A 19,505-nucleotide genomic window follows, 5' to 3' on the forward strand; every position below is an offset into this window, starting at 1 on the left:
TTGGAAATCAGTTTCTTTAAGCTTGTATCTGAGTCCTAGATGGATATTTCTATACTGGTGAATATCCAAGCTGATACCTCTCAACACCTCCAGATCTCAGGGAGACCTGGTGCCAAACCTGAAGTCAAAGCTGGCTGGAACACAAGAGGAAAGGAAGGACAGGTAAAGAAAAGCTTCAGAGAAGTAACTGACATGGTAGGACATTCAGACTGAAATGGGACAGGCCTTCCTTGCATGATAGGCACACACCTTTTGTTTTGTATTTTGGCAGACATCACCTCTGATACCTGTTGCACACCCTTCAAACATGCAGAGAGCTATAGCTCCTGGTAGTTAAAACCAGCTGTCAGTCAGCCACAAAACCTGCTCTACAGATGACAAAGTCAATGGCCTGGGGCAACAGCATCAGCAGGACTACTTCCTGCAGTGGCACTGCTAGTCAAAGAGCAAAGATTCTGGACCCCTCCTCCCAAGAGTCTTGGCCCCCTTCCCAGTGCCATCTTCCCAGCCTTTCGGCACTTGCTATCCTCCCTGCCTTCTCCTCAATGTTGTGTTGACTTCACCTGTTGGCTGAACGCCTTCTGAGAAAACCTGCCTGAAAAATTAGCCCACACAGAGCTCAAGTTCCCTTGTTATCCCACCCGTATTCATGTCTCTTCTCCCAAACCCTGTCCACATCCTGGTTGAAAGTGAATCCTTGGAGCTTGCATGCCTTTCTTCCTTGTACTTGTATAGCACCTGGAATGTTGGGGCTATTCATCATTGCCACATCAACAAAATAAAACTGAAAATTATTCTAGACCCTTGCCGAGACCACCCTCTATGTGGAAAGCAGCTTTGGGAAGGTCACTGACTCCCCACAGCTTGCTGTAGACTGGGTAATGAAAAGAATCCAGAGAGAAAGGGCACAAATAGGCAACCATTCAGCACAGGTCTCACGAGAACTTCTAAACGCCCAGAACATCAGCCGGCACACCAAATCCCGTGTGTCCGCAGGAGACACGGAGATACAGAGGCGGGTCCGCGATGGCCCTGGAGACGGCGCCTGCCGTGACATCCTCGCCGAGCGGGCAGGGCAGCTCCCTCCCGGGTGCATCCCCCCGTGCCGGGAGCCGGCTCGGCGTGGGGCTCGGCGCAGCGCTGCCTCCCCGGCCGCCCGGCGGGGCTCAGCCGCGGCACGGCCCCGCAGCGCCCCGGCCCGCCCGCGGCCCCCCGCGCCCAGCCCTGACTTACGTGGGGGCCGCGGGCCAGCGGCTCTCGGCGCGGCGGCGCGTTCGTCCCCATGGCGGCCGCCGGTCCCCGCCGCTTTCCCGGGCCGGCTCTCCCGCTGCCAAGCCGAGAGACACCCGCAGCCGGGGCCGGGGCCGGGGCCGCGCCGGGACCGCCCCGCAAGCGCCGCCCTCCGCCCGCCGCCGGGAGGGGTGCGCGCGCGGCGCTGGAAGGCGCCGGAGGGTCGAGGGATGAGGGGATGTGCTGAGACTGCTCCGTATTCCGGGGTGGTCCAGGCGTCCAGGGCTTTAGCGCTGCGTGCGATAAGGCCGTGCGGTATCCCCGCAGGGCAGCGTGGGAAGCGGGGTCCTACTCCGGGTGTCCCCCGGTATCGCCTCCTAGCGCTCCCTTGTGCCTCGGGGAGCCATCCCCAGCTGGGTACCCTCAGAGCACTCACAGCGGTGAGGAAATGCCTGCATTACTGCTGCCAAGCATCTCAGTGGATATTACCCGCTAATATCCATGACACCTAGTGTGTTTAACTAATCACCAAGACTACCCAGGTACGGTCAGAACAACAGGAATCTGCAGCTGTCTCAAGGCAAGGAACCTGTCAAGTGCGTCTTCCCAAACACAGGTTTGGAAGACAGCAGCAGCCAGAAATTCACAAGCTTGATTCCAGTTTCCTCTTGTCCCAAGACAATGTTTCAAGGCTGTGACATGCTGTGCCTTGTAGCTGTACCTCTGGCCCTTTGGAAGTCTTGAGGCCTGCATATATCCACCCTGTCCCAAGGGAGCCCTGTAGTTACCCTTCTCATGCAGAGCACCAAGCTGCTCTAGACACCTGTGTGACCACAAATTTCTAGGTCATCTTGGGGTGCTTGCAATTTTTTTGTGAATGTCTTTTTATTTTTGAGATGTGTACCTTAGTGTTTGCAGAGAAATTGCTTGTCTCCAGCCATTCTCTCCTTTCCTGCTTGTTTTTCCTGGAACACAGATGTTCAAAGTAACGCACAAATTTACAGCACTTTACTCTAGTAAGCAGGTCAGGACACAGCACCTGTAAATTTTACTGACTGGCTTTTTCTCTGTGACCAGATTTACACCTGTACACAAACAATTCAACAGTAGTGGCCAGGAATATTGCTGTGATATTCTTTTAATTCGAATCAGTGTGCTGTACTGGTATCTATTTTGATTCCTACCATATAGCCATGGCAGTTTATAATTGGCAATTTATAACTTTTTTTTTTTTGCATTCTGTTACCACAATGTTTTCCAAGCTGCTCACTTTATCCTGTTAAATATCTACAAGGTAAGTTACTAAATAAAACATCAGAACAAAAGGAAGGACAGTAAAGCAGCACAAAAGACTAAAAAGATGGGCATTTGTAGAATTGGAAAAGGAGGCATATTCTTAGTTTGCTGTGAACTGTACATTGCCTTTTCCCCCCATTTTACACAGCATGCAGATCTGTGTGATTCTCTTTTCAATACATTTTCATTGTGAGTTCTTTGCTATCATCTTCTTTCTTTGTCTCAGAAATATAATAATAATTTTTTCTGTCTCCAGTCTAATCTGAAACCCACAGTGTTACACTGTGTTTTACTGAAGTCTCATCCTGCACTTACGTATTTTCAGCTCTTATTTCTTCTCAGCATTGAAACATCCAATTAACAGATTTTCTTCCCCCGGGGCTGCATTGCACTGGTGTATAGGTGTAGGCATACACATAAATATATATGTAGGTATATAGGTTTTAAACATATTTGCTGGTTGTGGGAGGAAACAATCTGTATTGAAATTTCCCTTTGTGAGATACTTGGTTGCTAAAATTTCTCTGATGCCGACAAAAAGAGAACCTTAGATTTTGAACTTGAGGCTCCTTTTCCTCTGGACAACGCTACTAAAAAAAAAAGCCCAAATTCCCTTGCACTTCTCCAAACAGCATTCTTTTCTTACTGTACTTTTTCACTTTTGCAAACATTTGTCATCCTGCTTCTTGAAATGTCACTGAACGTTTGTTTGGCAAGGGACCTTTGCTTCCTACTCCTCTGATGATTAGTACCCTTAGAGATGGGCCTTTGTTTTGGATTGGTACAAATGCAATTTCATTTATTTAGCTCATTTTTTTTTCCGTTATACTGTAGCACTGCAGAAAATTCTCATCTGCCAGGAACTGTGTCTGTTGTGCTACAGGACTTCTTACTTTTCCTGAGACTTAGCAAAAGTAGGAGCCCAAGAGTCTGGGATGTCAGCCTGGGACTTTATTGAGTCTGCTCTGAAAACTCACCAACTCCTTCAGACAAATGAGCACACCTGAGTGCTTGTAGGGACAGTCAAGTGTTCTTGCCCTGGTACCTTCTGCCATGTGAGTTGTACTGGTGTGCAGAAAATCATGTCTTTGGAGGCGCAGTAAGGTATCCCCAAGGTGTTTGAGGCTCTCAGTATTATGTGCCTTTGTCCTGGCCTTCCCAGCTGAAAGATGATTGTTATTCTCAGGCAGCCTCTACAGACATACCTGTTTAGGTTCGGTAATTCATAAGTGTAAGGCTTTATTCAGGAGGGATGGGAGGGGCTGCATAAAGTGAACCTTTAGCAAGGTTTTCCCTCAGTCTCCCTCGATTTGGAACAGCAACAGGTAATTTCTGTAATATGTCTATGTCCTGGTTTCAGGTGGGATAAGTTAATTTTTATCCGAATATGTGGTATAGTGTTGTGTTCTGGATTTAGTATGAGAATAATGTTGATAACAAACTTGCATTTTCAGTTGTTATTAAGTTTATAGTAGTGTTTATCCCAAGTCAGAGAATTTTCAGCTTCTCCTGCCCTGCCATCAAGAAGGCTGGCAGGACACAAGAAGATGGGAAAGGACACAGCCAGGACAGCTGACCCCAACTGGCCAAAGGGATATTCTATGCTATATGGTGTCATGCTTAGTATATGAACTGGGGAGGAAAGCTGTCTGGGCCCTGCTGCTTGGGAAGTGGCAGAATCAGTGGGCAGAAAGTGAGCAATTTCTTTATGCATCACTCACTCTTTGATATATCCTAATATTGATATCGTTGTTGTTGTTCTTGTTATTATTAATCATCACCACCATCATTATTAAAATGTTCTCTCTGTCCCCATTAAACTGTCCTTAGGTAAAGCCAGAAGTCTGAGTTTGCTGATTCTCTGCCCCTTCCTGATGAGAGGGTGGACTGAATGAGCAGCTGTGTGGTGCTTCATTGCCAGCTAGGGTTAAACCACGGCAGTTTTCCACTCCTTGTCTGCACACAAGACAAATGGAGAGGGTTGTGTTCTCCCTAATCTTCAGCAGGCTTGTGAGACACCTGAGGTTGTGCAAGCTACTTGGACCTGCGCGCCTGTCTTTTCACACAAAACCAGACCTTCAAGCGCTTGGCTTATCTTGTCTTCTGGCCTCTCCTTTAAGGAACAAGTCTTGGTAAAATGCTGTTGCCCAATGTCAATTCTGTCTACAGTCTAAAATATTGGTCAATTTTTATCAATTTGGCCGAAGTTTAAATTTCTCCCTCTCTTCCCCTGCTTTGATGAGACCAGTGACTTGCAAATAGCAATAACCCCATTGAACACGGTGTTCGGAGGAAGAGGGAACTGCACAGGGAGCTTGGATTGCCTTCTGCTGGCCAGCTAGGGCAGCTGACACATTGCTGGCAGCAGCCTGACTGCTTGATAGTGAAAGGGGAATAAAAAAGGCTTTGTCTTTATAAAGTTGTTTGTCATATTAAAATGAGTATAGTCATACATAAGGCGTACACATATGACTTCACACAGCCATGTCTGTTTTCCACACATCTTCACTGACCTTTCCTATTGAAAGGGAGGTAGCACCACCCTTTTCCTGCTAGTATTGCCTGGGCTTTCAACAATGTCTTACAGGTCTACTTGATCTCTTGGCAGTTTATACAGTCTGGAGACATGCCCTGCCCAAGTGATGAGGTATTAGATGTGGAGGAAGCTGACGTGTGGACATGGATGATTGGTAGAAGTTTTTTTCCACTCCTTTGTGAGCATTTGGAGCAGGGTGGTGTTACAGGAAGGTGAGAGTAAATGTTAAGTCCTCTGACCCCTTCTAGGATATACTTACTTCTCTCTGCTTTAGGGCAAGGAGGGGCAGAAGGAACTTTTCAAGTAATCGCTGATTAAACAATTAACCTTGCTTTACTACATTTTCTTGCTCTACCCTCCTTTATTTGCCTCCAGGCTGTTCCTGTAAAAAAGCATGTAAAAAACGTCCACTAAAAGCAGACTACTGTTAAATAGTTCATGCAGGCTCGGCTGAAAATGTCACCACAAACACTGGAGGAATTCAGTACAATAATTAGCACAGTACAGTTGCTGAAGGAGAAAGGAAGGTCAGAATGACAGAATGACAGAAATAAAGGTGATTTCTACCAGCCACTGCGACGAGGGATGTGGATGAGGCAGACGAGCTGGGGCTTTCCCCTGCCCTTTTCATCTGCTGCATGAGTGCCTGACCAGACTGTCCGAAAGAAGTGGAATGTGGATCCTGGACCCACAACAGCAGGGACTCTGCATCAAGAGGGAGGTGAATGGAAAAGCTCTGTGTAGAAAATCCCCAGGTTTGCAGACTTAGTAAGACCCAGTATTTTACACAGATTCAAACAGATGATGATGATGAAAAGACCTTACCAATATTTAGCAAAAAGACCAGTACTTCATAAAAGTCCAGGTGTGTTAATATGGTAAAAACCCTAGAGTTTCTATAGCTAGTAACATAGAGTATGGTGAATGGTTAATATATTTAGTTGAACACAGCTCATTAAAATAAAACCAGTAGCCTCCCCAGTATAATAGCATCTTTCTGCTAGCAGTAGCAATATCACATTTGTTACATGTTCACAGCCTGTTAAAACACTCAATGAATTCAGATCTTACTCCTTAGCCAGTTTTTGGCTGAGTACTCTGCTATATCCCAATAATGTGGCTGTATGCAACAAGGTTCTCGGAGTAAAAGTTTAATACAAAAGCTGTATGGTGTTAGAGGAAAACATTTACCTCTGCTTTTCTAATTTCAAAAGTTTCAAGCTCTGAAGGATCCAGATGGAGTCCAGTGAAGTATTTGTATGGTGATCATCTTCTGACTGTTCAGGCAGAAATTAACTGCAATCCCTGCTACATTTTATTGAAGCAGGAGTCTAGAAGCACTAGATTTAAATAGCTAAGTATGTAAGGAAGCAGGCTGAAGTAAAGATTCATTTGAGATGGTATGGAGTTTTTACCTAGAAAACAAGAAAGGCCTGTCTGTTGTCCTGTATTTAAAGAAGGTCACATTTTAGTTACAGGTGAAGATTTCAGATCCCTTGGTTACTTAGATTGATGCTTGTTTTGGTGCTCCAGAAGGGAAATAAAGGCAACAAATATTTTGAGGAACGTGAGTGAATAGCCTCAGGAAAGTCTTGTGGATCTTAGAATTTTCTAAGGAGGCCTGTGACCATTATGCAGGAGTCACAAGATTTAATTAAGGAAACAGATCCATGGGACTGTTAGGCCAGGTCACATCTGACTTTTGACAGAAAAGAGCACTTGCTTATTTTGGATAGAACATACCTGCTTTAGGATTGTCCTTAGACAGCCTCTGTCCTTAACCAAATGTTGGGAAAATACCTTTACCTGCCTTCTACCTCAGGGCTGTGATGAGGTGTACCAGGGGAACCAGTCAAGATTCAGCACTTTCCAATAAACCCTGGTTCTTCACAGAGCTGGCTGTTTATGAAGGATGCACTGTTGTCAGGTGTCAGAGCATGAGAGAGCTCTGGCTGGTATTCTCAGAGCTGCCTGTCATGTCTTCCCTGACAGAGCGGTGAGAGGCACTGAGTGCTTCTGTTCCCACTCTGAGATGTGTCATCGTATGTCTAGGCTTGAAAGTGGCTCTGGGAAGATTTATCCAGCTGTTCTGGTATAACCCTGATAACTGCTCACCTTCTGTCTTTGGTCAGAGCAGGGGAAACTTAAGATTTTCTTCCACAACTTAAATTATCTGAGCAGGAAAGGACAGCTAAGGATCAAAATACAGAGGTTTTTTTGTTAGTAGCAGATAGAGAAGAGAAAAAACTCCCATCAGAAAACATCAGTGATCCATGTGCATGCATGGATCTCTTCTATAAAAAATGGTCATCTCAGTTAGTGAAAAGCCTCGTCCCAGCCCTATCTGGAAAGTGTCATGCTGAGTAAACACAGGCATACACAAGAAACACCTCTTTCTATTCTCCTATTGCTGTTAATTTGAGTTATTGATGCTAGTATTTGTTCCATTCCCAGCACTTGGGAACAATAAAAACTATCTCACTTGGGTGCCAAATAACAAACCAAGGAGCTCAGAATTTGACACAGGAGACTGAAGACACCATTCATGCATTGCCAACCCTTAGAAGACACCTCTGTGCCTTACCTGCCTTGGTCTGTATTGATAAACAATGGTTTCCTCATGGTTCACAAGGAGTGGTTTGGCACCAATATGACTGCTTGCTTGTCAAGCACTGCTTGCTTGTCAAGCACTGTAGGAATTAATTTGTTTAAATGTCAGTGAGAGGAGGCAAAGTCTGAAGGGAGGAGGATTTAGTACACTTTTTGTTGGAAGATATTCAAATTAGGGAGTACTTAACTAAATTAATAGCTAGTGCTGTGGGCCCTGATGGTGTGTACCCATGAGTGTAGAGGGAGCTGGCAGATATAATTGTGAGGCCACTCTGAGTTATCTTAGACTGATCATAGTGACTGGGAGAGGTTCCTGAGACCTGAAGGATAAAGAATGTCACTCCTGTCTTTCTTGTCTTCAAGACAGGCAAGTCTTGTCTACAGGCAACTGTAGGTCCATCACCCCCATCCTGACTCATTAGTAGGAGGGATGAAGTGCACCCTCCGCAAACTTGCTGATGTTACCAAGCTGAGTGGTGCTGTTGACACTCCTAAAAGGATGGGATGTCATCCAGAGGAGCCTGGACAAGGTTGAAAAGTAGGCCTACAGGAATCTCATGAGGATTGACAGGGCCGAATTCAAGGTGCCGCACCTGGGTCAGGACAACCCCCAGTATCAGGGAACAGGCTGGGGATGAACAGATGGAGAGCAGCCCTGTGGGAAGGACTTGGGGGTCCTCGTGGATGAGAGGCTGGACATGACCCAGCCATGGGCACTCTCAGCCCAGAAAGCCAAACATGTCCTGGGCTGCATCCAAAGCAGTGTGGGCAGCAGGGGAGGGAGGGGATTCTGCCCCTCTGCTCTGCTCTGGTGAGAGCCCACTGGGAACCCTGCATCCAGCTCTGGGGTCCCAGCACAGGAAGGACATGGACCTGCTGGAGTGAGTCCAGAGGAGGCCACCAAGATGACTAGGGGGAGGGAAAACCTGTCCTATAAGGAAAGGCTGAGAGAATTGGGATTGTTCAGAACTGGGAAAAGAGAAGGCTTTGGGATGACCTAACTGTGGCCTTACAGCACCTGAAGGGAGCCTACAAGACGGAAAGGGACTTTTCACAAGGGAGTGTAATGATAGGACAAGAGGGAATGACTTCAAATTGTTCGAGAGTAGGTTTAGATTACATGTTAGGAACAAATTCTTTACTGTCAGAGTGGTTAGGCATTGGAACAGGTTTTCCAAAGAAACTCTTGATGCCCAGTCCCTGGGCATGTTCCAGGCCATTCTGGATTGGGCTCTGAGCAACCTGGTCTGGTGGAAATTGTCCCTGCCCATGGCAAGGAGGTTGGAAATAAATGATACTTAGTGTCCCTTTCAACCCTTTCTGTGGTTCTCTGTATCATGATGTGATGGTGAAACAACTTCCTGGAAACTATTTATTCCTGGAGAGAAAGTGATTTGGATTAGTCAGCATAGATATACAAAGAGGATGTCCTGCTTAATAAAGTCAATAACCATCAATGATGAAATTACTCATTTGGTATATGAGGGGATAGCAGTAGATACTGCCTACCTTGACTTCAGTAAGGCTTTGGATACTCCCATAAAATTAATGGGTTTGATGAGCAGACCGTGCGGTGGATTGAAAACTGGTTGCATGGCTGGGCCATTCATAGAGTGGTGTTCAATGGCATGAAGTTTGAGGCCGGTAATTGGTGGTGCACCCTGGGGGTCGATACTGGGTCCAACACTTTTTAAGCACCTTCATTAATGATCTGGATGATGGAACAGAGTGGACTCACAGCAAGTTCACTGATGACACCAAACTGGGAGGAGTGGTTGACACACCAGAGGATGGTTCTACTCTTTACTGGGACTTTGACATCATACAGTTCAGCCAAGGGAAGTGCAAAGTCCTGCATCTGGTACTTGTTGGAGGTCAATTGGCCAAAACAACTTTGTGGGAAAGAACCTAAAGTCCTGGTGGGCAGCAAGTTGAACAAGAGCCATCAACATGCTCTTGTCCCAATGCAGTTGAACAGTATCCTGAGCTACATTAGGAAGAGTGCTACCAGCAGGCTGAGAGAGTGATATTTCTTCTTTATCCAGTACTGGTAAGGTCACACCTGGAGTGCTGTGGTGAGCTCTGGGCTTCTCAGAACAGCAGAGATATGGAGTTGCTGGAGAGTCCAGAAGGGCTCCAAAGATGATTAAGGGCCTGGAGCATCTTTCATACGAAGAAAGTCCAAGAGAGCTGGTATACTTTCTCAGAGAAGGCTCAGAGGGAAATCTCATCAGTGTGTTCCAAAGTCTGAAAGAAGAACAAAACAAAAGGAGCCAGACTTTTTTTGGTGATGCCCAGTGATAGATGAGGGGCACAAACTCAAATGCTTGAATTTTCCTCTGAATATCAGGTGAGACTTTTTTACTGTGTGAGTAATCAAGGTGGTGGATTCTCCTGCCTTGGGGATCTTCAAAGGTCATCTGGGCATAGTCCTGGCAACCAGCATGAAGTGGCCTTGTTTCAGCAGGGTGGTTGGACCAGATGAACTCCAGAGATTGCTTCCAGCTTCAGCCATCCTACGTCCACCTCAGTCATTCTACCTCATACTCTACGTCTGTGACAGATGTCATGAAATACTGAAGACGTAAAAGTTCCTACAGGTTGTGTACTGGCAACTGAGGGTTGCCTAAAGGTCTCTAAATTACATCAGATGCCTGTGTTTAAATGCCTGAGTTACTCCTTAGTGTCTTGGCAGTAACTTCTACACAGAGCAAACATGTTCCATTCAATGTTGTATCTGTGGATGGACAGGAGCAGGATGTGGATCCTGTTGAAGAGGAAGAGCATATTTGTCTTAAAGGTGTTGGCTTGTTTGGTGCACGAAATGATGCATTACAGACATTCCTGTATTTTTTTCCCCCAGGAATGAACTTTTTACAGTTGATTTTTTTTTTTTTTGGGGGGGGGAGGTGGTGTGGTGTGTCATTTTTTGATTCTTCTGTTTTCCAGTTTGGTATCTTTGTCAGATCAGATATGTGTTTAGATTTTTGGTGGTAAGGGACACTTTAAAATATATGACCTCAAGTATCAAGGTAGCAAGGGTCTGGGAGCCTGAGTACCCTTACAGATCTGAACCTTGCTGCTTGATACTTCAGAGGTGGAGAATACAGCCTGGTGGCCCTGAGCCAAGTGCTTGGGATTTAGGACTTCATGTTTTCAGAGAGGTCTGCATCAGGAGACTTTGACAGAAGAGCTGAAATCAGGGTTTGTCACTGCTGTCCTTCAGCTGAGAATCTAGGCTTAGAGTCCAGTTGGCATTTGGGGTAGCAAGAAAAAACCCTTTTGCCAATGAGAGAAAATTTCCAGGACTGTACTGCTGCTGCCTACAGGCATGCTAGTTTTCCATCCCAGATCACCTGCAATCTCATCCTGCCTGCTTCTGACTGTGAGATAAATTATCACAGAAAGTCACTGCTGATACCATTTTGCTGGGTTCTTCTCTTGAAGAATTGTTGATCTCTGTTTGATTTGTCCTTTTTATCTTGTGCAAACTATGATTGACAAGACATCCTTGCTTATGTGACTGTTTTTTACTGTCCCAAAACCAAAAGGCCAAATTCTGACATGAGAGTTTAAATGAGGATCTGAAATATGTTGGGTCTAAAATGTGCTGGATTCACAACTGCAACAGATCCTTGAAAATCCAGGGGTAGGAAAAGAAAACTTGCTTAATAAATACTCAAAGGAGTATTTATTAAGCAAGTTTTCCTTGGAAGGCAAAAAGAGAGAGCCACCTTCTTGCAATTTACTGTTCTTGCTAAATGCAAGGGGAGCAACACAGATTGTACTGTGTGAGAGCAACCCTGAAGGTGAGTTCATACTTTGAGGTGGACAGGGGACGGGGCAGGACTTTTTGTTCTTGGCAAATGTATTTGTAATGAGCTGTGCAGCTGGAAGTCTGCTGCAAAGAAAATAAAAACCCTGCTTACATACTGAGGCTAATATTTTTTTTTAGTTTACCTGATGAATAAGGGAGATCCCTACTTGTTTCAGCACTTTCTTCATCCAAATTATGAGATGCTCTATCTGCCAGCAAAGTACTTTGGCATCAGTGCAGTTCTGCTGTTCTGTGAGTCAATGTGCCATACACTTTTATCCTTTTACTCCAAGAGCAAAAGAGATACAGGAAGGCTCTGGAGGACATTCTAGCTTTTATTTTGTTTTGATTGGGTTTTTACTCCAAGTGAGGACCCTAGCAGATTCCTTTGTTTGGGTGAGGCCAGTGACCTACTATAGAGGGAGAGTTTAGGATATGAAGTTGTAGTGTACAAGTGGTATCTCTTTCACAAATTCTACAGTGACATTCAGTGCTGTACAGAACCTCTGCACAGAGAGTCTTAAGGTATAGTCCCCTCTAAGCCTTCAAAGCAGAGTCTTTTCCCAGTGCTTTGGGTTGCCCATCTTCATAAATGTAACACTTGCTTCTAGAAAGCACCGGAAAGCATGTGTTGAGTGCACAAGTTCAAAAAATTCCTACCATTAAACCTATTGAAAGTTTAGTGCTTCGTATGTGTTGCAATTGTCTGTATATTGGCTTGCTGGTATCTCAAAGGTTTTTGAAAATGTTCAGTTCTGAATGATCTACATCAGTTATCCCCAAAAAGCCAAACTGAAATTCTTCATAAATCAGGAAAATAATCACCTCTGAGAGAGTAGACTGCAAAATTGCAGGCTGAAAGAGATTTTCTTTAAGGAAGTTATGTACAATAAAGAAAGTCAGAGGTGCTGAAAATTGTGAAAGGTCTAGCTGGAATCTTCTCAGCCTAGTTTGAAAGCCACTTTTGGCAGGCAGGGCTTGCTGGATTTTAATTGAGGAAGGCCAACTTTTTGCAACTTTTTAAAGGTACTTTGGCACTTAAAATATGTGAAGACACCACTGTGAATTTTGAATATGCATTGGAAGGGGATAAGATTCAGAACTCCCTTTCCCTCCAGTATCTAGCCAACTGGGATCTAACTCAATCAACACCTTTCTCCACTCATGTGGACCTCAGTGGTTTTAAGAAGCTGACAGTGTGGTGTCCAATTTTTTCCTGGAACAGGAGTGATGTCCTGAAACAATTTCTGAGGCTGTTAAGAAGCTAAGAGTGCAATCATTCTTGACTACATCCCTGGCTGAAGGTAGGGAAAGTATTAGCAAACCTGCAAACCTGCCCGGCCAGACTTTGGGACTTGGCACCCCCTGTGTGGGCTCTTGCCTCTTCTTTTGTGTCAGAGGACTTCCAGGGGTGCCACATCATGGTACAGCAGGAGACAGAGTGTGGTGAACAGCATGTCCTCTGCTTCCTTGTTTCCTTTAGGTCACATAGTTGTTTTAACAAAGAGGTACAGTTCTCACTCCAAGCCACAACTCCACCCTCTGGAGCATGGAGTCCCACAGGAGTACTCTGCTTGGCAAAATGTTCAGAGTGTTCTGCAGCCAGTCTAGGAATTAAATTTTCTATTTGTGCTTTTGCTTCCAGTGTGTGACTGGGTTTTCCTAGGTCTCTGTTTAAGCTGCAGAACTCAAGAGCACACAGTTCTTTCAGTGAAGGAGCAGCAGAGAATAAGCTGCATGGTAAAAGTCTGCTGTCAGGGAAGGAAAGCTGTAGTACATATGTGAGAATGGCATACCTAGAACTAAACAACTCAAGATTGCCAGTATTTGGCTAAAATCTGTGGCATATTATACCTGGCATAGACCAGTCTTTCCCTTCTTGAAAATACAGATTAGAATGAGTCAAAAATAGCTTACAGAGTGTGCCTCAAACATTCAGGTGGGAGCAGATCAAAGTAAGAAAATCTGAAATACATGGCATCAAAATCTTCCATTGTCTTTTTAGTGAGTAAGACAATAAAAATAAAGTATCTGGGACTCTCTCCTCTCTTTCCACTTTTCACTGCTCTCCTTCAGTTCATTTGTACTTTGTTCTTTTTTGGAAAGTGAATTTTCTGAGACTGTGATGACCCTATGACCTAAGCAACTATCAAAATCTGTGCTGTATCTTGGGAATCTGCATGCCTACATTTGCAAGAGCAAGGGAGTCCTTGAGTGATTTCTTAGCCAGCTAAGTTTAGAGACAGTGAGGAAGGCCACGGGCACTTTACCATGGCCATTTGCAGAAAAGATTGCTCTGAGAAATGCTGTTTGGTAACTTAAGGTGAGGACTTCCCTGTCAGAATGAAATATTCTGAACTAGTCAAAACAACTCATTTTGTGGACTACAACTGGTGCAAATCAGTAGGGAGGTACTCGTGTGGGTCATTGGGGTATCTCTCTGAAGCTTCATGGTGAGATTTATTCGGGTCTTGCCAAGTAAACTGTGATAGGATGTAAGAAGTCAAGGCAAAGCTATGTGTGCAAGCACTCAGGAGAGCTGTAGACAGGTGTCCAGAATTCATCTACAGCAGCAGTGAAGGGACCAGAAAGAAATTACTTCAAGTAGAGGAAGCCCAGACCCCTTTAAACTGGGTATCTTTTTCTCAACATGGCTGAGCACAGATGAGTGCAGGCCAATGCAGTCTTCCCGAAAGAGTTCACCACAGCCACTGGGTCTCCCTGCAATGAGGACAGCATTTGAAACCAACATGGGTATCATGAGACATCAAGGCAAGCATGGCCTCCTCGGAAGATCAGAGAACAGGTCATGGACTGAAAGCTAGGTGTGAAGGGAAGCTGTAGTCGGCTTTACCTGAATCAAGCTGAGTCTTTCACATTTGAGGAATTTGGGTTGGGTTAGGTGAGGTGTCTTCCAATGAGAGGTGCCAAGAGGCATGGTATTGTCCGTACTAGAGGTTTAAATGCCAGTCCCATGGTACTTGATCTGAATTTGGACTTTAGGAAAATGTCAAAATGAATTTATAGCTCTTGGGCCTGGGATTTGAGACATTTTCTCTGAAGGTAAGGGGAAAGGTAAGACCTAAAAAGACTCAAAATAATTTAAAAAGCCAAAAGTCAATCTGACAGCCAAAAGTCAATAGCATTTCTGTGATCCTATTCTCTTTGCATTCCTGGGTGACTAATCCTCATTTCCTGCCCATATGTTCCAGTCCTGACTGAAGCAAATGCTGACCTTCAAGACAAAATTGGAATGCGTGTGCTGGACTTTTGTATCTCTGGCGTATACCCCTCTGATATGGAAGAGACATCATGTACTCCAAGTGTACAGTTCACTGACAGAATGGCGAGACTCACAGCCTAGTATGCTGAGAGAAGCAGCTTGTTATGGGGCTTGCATACTGAGAGGTGACTCAAACACTTTACCACTGCTCCTTTCATTTGCCAGTCCAAGATTTTGTTCCAACTCCAGCTGCAAGCAATACATAACAGGAAAACTTCAGTGATACTACTTCAAGGCTTGGAGGGCACTTCAGTGTGAAAAAATGTATGCTTGGAACTTATGGGTTAGGTATTCTTTCTTCAGTACCTTTCTTCTGTTTCCAGTTAATGAGTAAAGTGGTGATGGAACTGTATACATAAGTGATAAATTCAGCACTCATAAGTAATTTAGATTTGCAAACAGGAACTGCCACCCCACCTTCTAAGAAAGCAGAGTGCTTCATGCAAAAATCTCCATCTAAGCCTTTGGAGATTTATGCAGTCTTAGCACATGCTAAAAGTGTAATACATCAAGGCAAAAAATGGCTTTCTCCTCCAAAAAAATTATTTTTCTTGATGTTCTCAGATGTTTCTTTATCTCCACATTTTTTGTATTGATTAGTTGATCCCACTTGTAAGTATAGAGCAACATTTGTTTTCCAGTCTGGGTTTTACTATATTATATATATTTACTATATTACTATATTATATATTTCTGAAGATGATGATGATGGTGTCCTGTGGTGCAGGGTACTGACAGGAAATTCAGGGCCCCTTTCCTACCTCAGACAGCAATCTTATTCAGTATTAGTGCTACTGTCATAGGGATACGCCGGATGTGAGGTGAAGAAAAGAGAATGAAATAGCATATGGACGTTGGCAGGAGGCCATATGGACAACAGTCAGTTGTTTAGAAAGAGTGTGAAAGGGTTCCAAAATGCTATGTTTTGCACATTCATTCCTGCCTCTGAGCAGTGTTCAGCTATTGGGGCTACTGTGACTGTAGGAATCTTTCCCCTCTGCTATCCTTCATCTTAGAGCAGTCAATTATTGAGCTCCTTTAGTTAAAAATAAACGTGTTGCTGTAGTTCTGAGAACATCTGTTTTAAACAAGGTGACTAGAAGATGTTTCTCAAGTCACTCGCAAAAATTTTTTAGGCAAGACAGACTGATCTTTATAGGTCATTATTTCTGTGCAAATATTTGTGTTAAAGTTTGACTGTAATTTCTGGACCAGAACCTGGCTCTTTGTCCTCTCCTTCCTGTCTGTCCAGAGAGATGAGGCAGTGTGTTATACAGACAGCAGAACTGCAGCTGTGCCAGGATGCCTCTCACATCCTGTACCTATGCTGGGGTTTGGAGGACAGCAGCTCCTCTCTTATGCCTGGCAGAGCAGAGATAAGGGTCCTATGCATCAGCAGGCTGGCTCTGCCTGCGGAACATTCAGGTTGGCATGTCCTGTCTAAAGGCAGAAATGTTGAATGTTTCTTGTTTTGCCACGTTGGCTGAATCACATCTTGGTAAGGTATTGAGAGCTGGCTGAGGCTATATCATTAAAGCTCCAGTACACATATTTTCTCTTTTCATCTATTCCTTCTATTCCTGTATGGTTGGTTTGTCATTTAATGAGATTTTTTTATTCAAACTGTCTTTTCAAACTTGTATTCTCACTGTAGTCACTACAGATCCTTTGAGATTCCCATAGTATTTGTGGGAATTAGCAGGTTGGAATCCTGATTCCAGAGCAAGAAATTTATTTCTAGCTTGCAGACTGGTATTCAGCCCACCACAGCTGACCTGGGATTGGTGAACTTCACTGGAAATGGAGTGTTTCACAGTGAAATGCCTACTCATCCTCAAAACTTCACAGAGATTTTTATTTTGATATACCAGCCAAGCTGATATATGTTTCCATTTTATGTTGACCGACACCTCATGGACCAAATAAAAATTTCTGTCTTGCTGACCAGCCAATTCCCATTAAGAGTTCTCTTCTGGGACAAAGCACAGTCAAAAGCACAGCATGGCTCTCCTTTTTTGTAAGTTAGATATTCAGCTGAACTAAAACAATGAGTCCTGAAAATGGATTTTATTTTTTTTAACGTCTTGGAAGAAAAACAAAAACTTCTTTCTTGCAGACCATATATATTTGCATTTGAACAAACTATTTTTTTTTCCTTTTTCAGGAAGGGAAAAAAAAATCCAGTTAGATATTTTTGTTTCATTTGACTTTTCAGATGGGGCTTAAGGAGAACATTCACAAGGTCCTTCTGGGAACAGCTGCTAAAATCCTGCCTGACATGGCAAATCTATGTGTGACTTGTTGAACTGTGTTCAAGTCTCTGTAAATTCAGGGATGGTGATGTGATATAAAAAGCTGTCTCTCAACAGTGAAAAGAATCGTGTAATTAACCCAACCAAACCTATGCAGTTATTTCATATGATTTTCTGTTCAAGACACTAAGCTACCAAGTGAGACAGTGGGAGGTCAGAGAAAATTCCAGTGGTTGACAGTGTCTGGAAAAATTATACATTATTACAGGGCAAGGATACACCCATGGGACTTTCTTTCCTCTTCCTGTAGTCAAATCCTGACTAAACACTGTTACAGTTTCACATTTAGCAACCAGGAATTGCTTTGGGAAAATAGACGTGTACAACACTGGGTTTTTTATTTTTAGGTGGACCAGGTTGACTCAGCTCATTGTGATTGCTCCAGAGGGGCGAATGGTCTGGTGGATTGAAGGAATGAGTAGCATGATGAAGAGGCAGTGCCAAAGGCACAAAGAAGTTCTGCCATTATTGCTGTATCTAAGAAAAAGTGTAGCAAGCACCTGGATATTCCTTCAAGAAGTGCTTCTTGCTCCTGCAGCGGAAATTCTGCAGGAGATGAACAGTCTTGCAACAATCTCAGAAGCCAGTCCTGAAAGTGCTTGCTAAACAGCACAGCTTTGTAACCTGAAGTACCATGTCAGTAACACCATTCTCCCAAACTCCCATTTCTTCAAGTCTAATAGGAGTCTTATCTTGACATTTTTTTTACCTTCTGACAGGCCTGGTGTGTTTTAACTCAGGAGTTTCAGTGTAGCTTATGATCCTTTAGTGTTTTGTGTTGCGTGTCAGATGCTCCAAGAACATTCACTACCGATATTAACCCAGAGAACATGTGCCACAAAATACTGTATTGCTTAGAGTTTGTGATTGGGTCTGTTGTAGTCTGTCATTCAGAACAGGGAAAAATTTTCAAACACTCTGAAAAGGGCATTTAATCTGTGCTTTATTATCATGTTCTGTTCAAAGAGTATTGCAAAATTTGGCTAGAAACCTTTATCTATAAACTGAGAGTCAGCTTACAGAATTTCTTGGTGGAAGTTAACTTTCAGTTCCTACTAAAGAAATTGGGCAAACCTATGCATCTCTAATCTCCAAGAGTTCAGAAAGCATCAGTTATTTTGTGAAGTAGTGTTAAATTCTTTGCTTTGAAAAGTCTTTTCAGTTTTTTACATTGAAAAGCTGCTGACATTTACTTAAAACAATAAATCAATGTATTTTGCCTTCTAACTGTCTTTTTTTGTGTTTGAGTCTTTTGTGTGTCCCTATTTTTCAAGATTTTCTCTGCCACTCTGAAGACCAGAATCTTTTTTTTTTTATTATTAAGGAGGAAGTCAGATAATGTAACTGTACTAGCTGGGACTTAAGGCAAAACCACAATACTTGCCAGTATAGTTAATTGAATCCTCTGTCTTCAAACTGTAACAACTGCATTTGAGACTCCACACCAGTCTCCTGGCAGGCCTGAGTTATCTTCTCAGAAGGCAATGTTCCTCAGAGGTTAAGTGTATGAATCACAAATCAAGCAACTCTGCACGGAGCATTCCCCTATATATATGGGGCAGATATTCCTGTTTGGCTGTGGTAAAAAACAACCAAACCCTGACATGGTCCCAGCACCAAAGAGAAAGCTGAATTGATTATTAATCTGCAGGGGAATTGGAGAATAGTGTCAACTTTCTCTCGTTCATTTTCACCCAGGCTGAGAGAGGAATCCGTTCCTCTAATTTGAGTCTCATTCCTGAGATTCCACTACTATGATCTCCTGGGTACTATGTTGTTGCAGAAATAGTAGGGATGGTAGGCAGAGACTTGTGGTGTTATAGAAGGCGTATTAGGCTCTTTGGTATTTACTTCAGTCTTCCATTCCTACTTTCTTTCCTACATTCTTCAGTGACAACCTCATTCATTCTAAACTCAGTTTAGAGGGAGTGGGAGCCAGCCGTTCCCAGGAAGCTAAGTGGGATTCCCTCCAAAATGTTTTGCAACGTGTGTGTGAGAAATTTGCAGGCAAGTCCACTGAAACATAAATGAGATTTTTTAATGTCGCCGGTGCTGCAGTGTATTTTGTCAGAAGCTTGTAACAGAAATCTGTCATCATTCTACTGGATGCTGTAACAATGATTAACAAAGATTGGGTCCGAAGCCACTCTAATCACATGCACCTTAAGAAATATGTTATGTTGTAAATCAAATTGGTATGTTTGGTGGCCTAGATTTCCAGCAAAATGTTCACTAGGTAGGAAATGAGATACCTTTGTTGGTGGCCTTTTTTTCTACTGATTGGCCACAGAGCAGAACTTCATAGAACATTTCCACTGGAGTAATACCCTCTGGGAAATAAGGTTTTAAGGGAAGTAAAATGATCCACTAAATTGAAATAGTTTCAATAAAGTTTAGTTGAAAAAAAACCCCAAATATAAA

General features: G+C 43.6%; 1 protein-coding gene and 1 long non-coding RNA gene across 4 annotated transcripts in view; one reads left to right on the forward strand and one right to left on the reverse strand.

Moving 5' to 3' along the window:
* Positions 1-1,392, reverse strand: part of GNE (glucosamine (UDP-N-acetyl)-2-epimerase/N-acetylmannosamine kinase) — a 34,714-nt gene extending 33,322 nt beyond the window's left edge. The window contains exon 1 of the mRNA XM_059836915.1: positions 1,234-1,392. Within this exon, the coding sequence (XP_059692898.1) occupies positions 1,234-1,284 (51 nt within the window). The 5' untranslated portion in view covers positions 1,285-1,392. The remainder of the gene's footprint in view (positions 1-1,233) is intronic.
* A 3,559-nt stretch (positions 1,393-4,951) lies between these two features.
* Positions 4,952-18,309, forward strand: LOC132322427 (uncharacterized). Of its 3 annotated transcripts, none has more exons than XR_009485123.1 (2): positions 4,952-5,783; positions 14,702-18,309. It is a non-coding gene; the product is annotated as an uncharacterized LOC132322427 (long non-coding RNA). The 3 variants fall into 3 exon arrangements; XR_009485124.1 differs by lacking the exon at positions 4,952-5,783 and adding an exon at positions 5,936-10,272; XR_009485122.1 differs by lacking the exon at positions 4,952-5,783 and adding an exon at positions 5,936-10,022.
* The last annotated feature ends 1,196 nt before the right edge of the window (positions 18,310-19,505 follow it).

The sequence above is a fragment of the Haemorhous mexicanus genome, chromosome Z (assembly GCF_027477595.1).
Source record: "Haemorhous mexicanus isolate bHaeMex1 chromosome Z, bHaeMex1.pri, whole genome shotgun sequence".
Lineage (NCBI taxonomy): Eukaryota > Metazoa > Chordata > Aves > Passeriformes > Fringillidae > Haemorhous > Haemorhous mexicanus.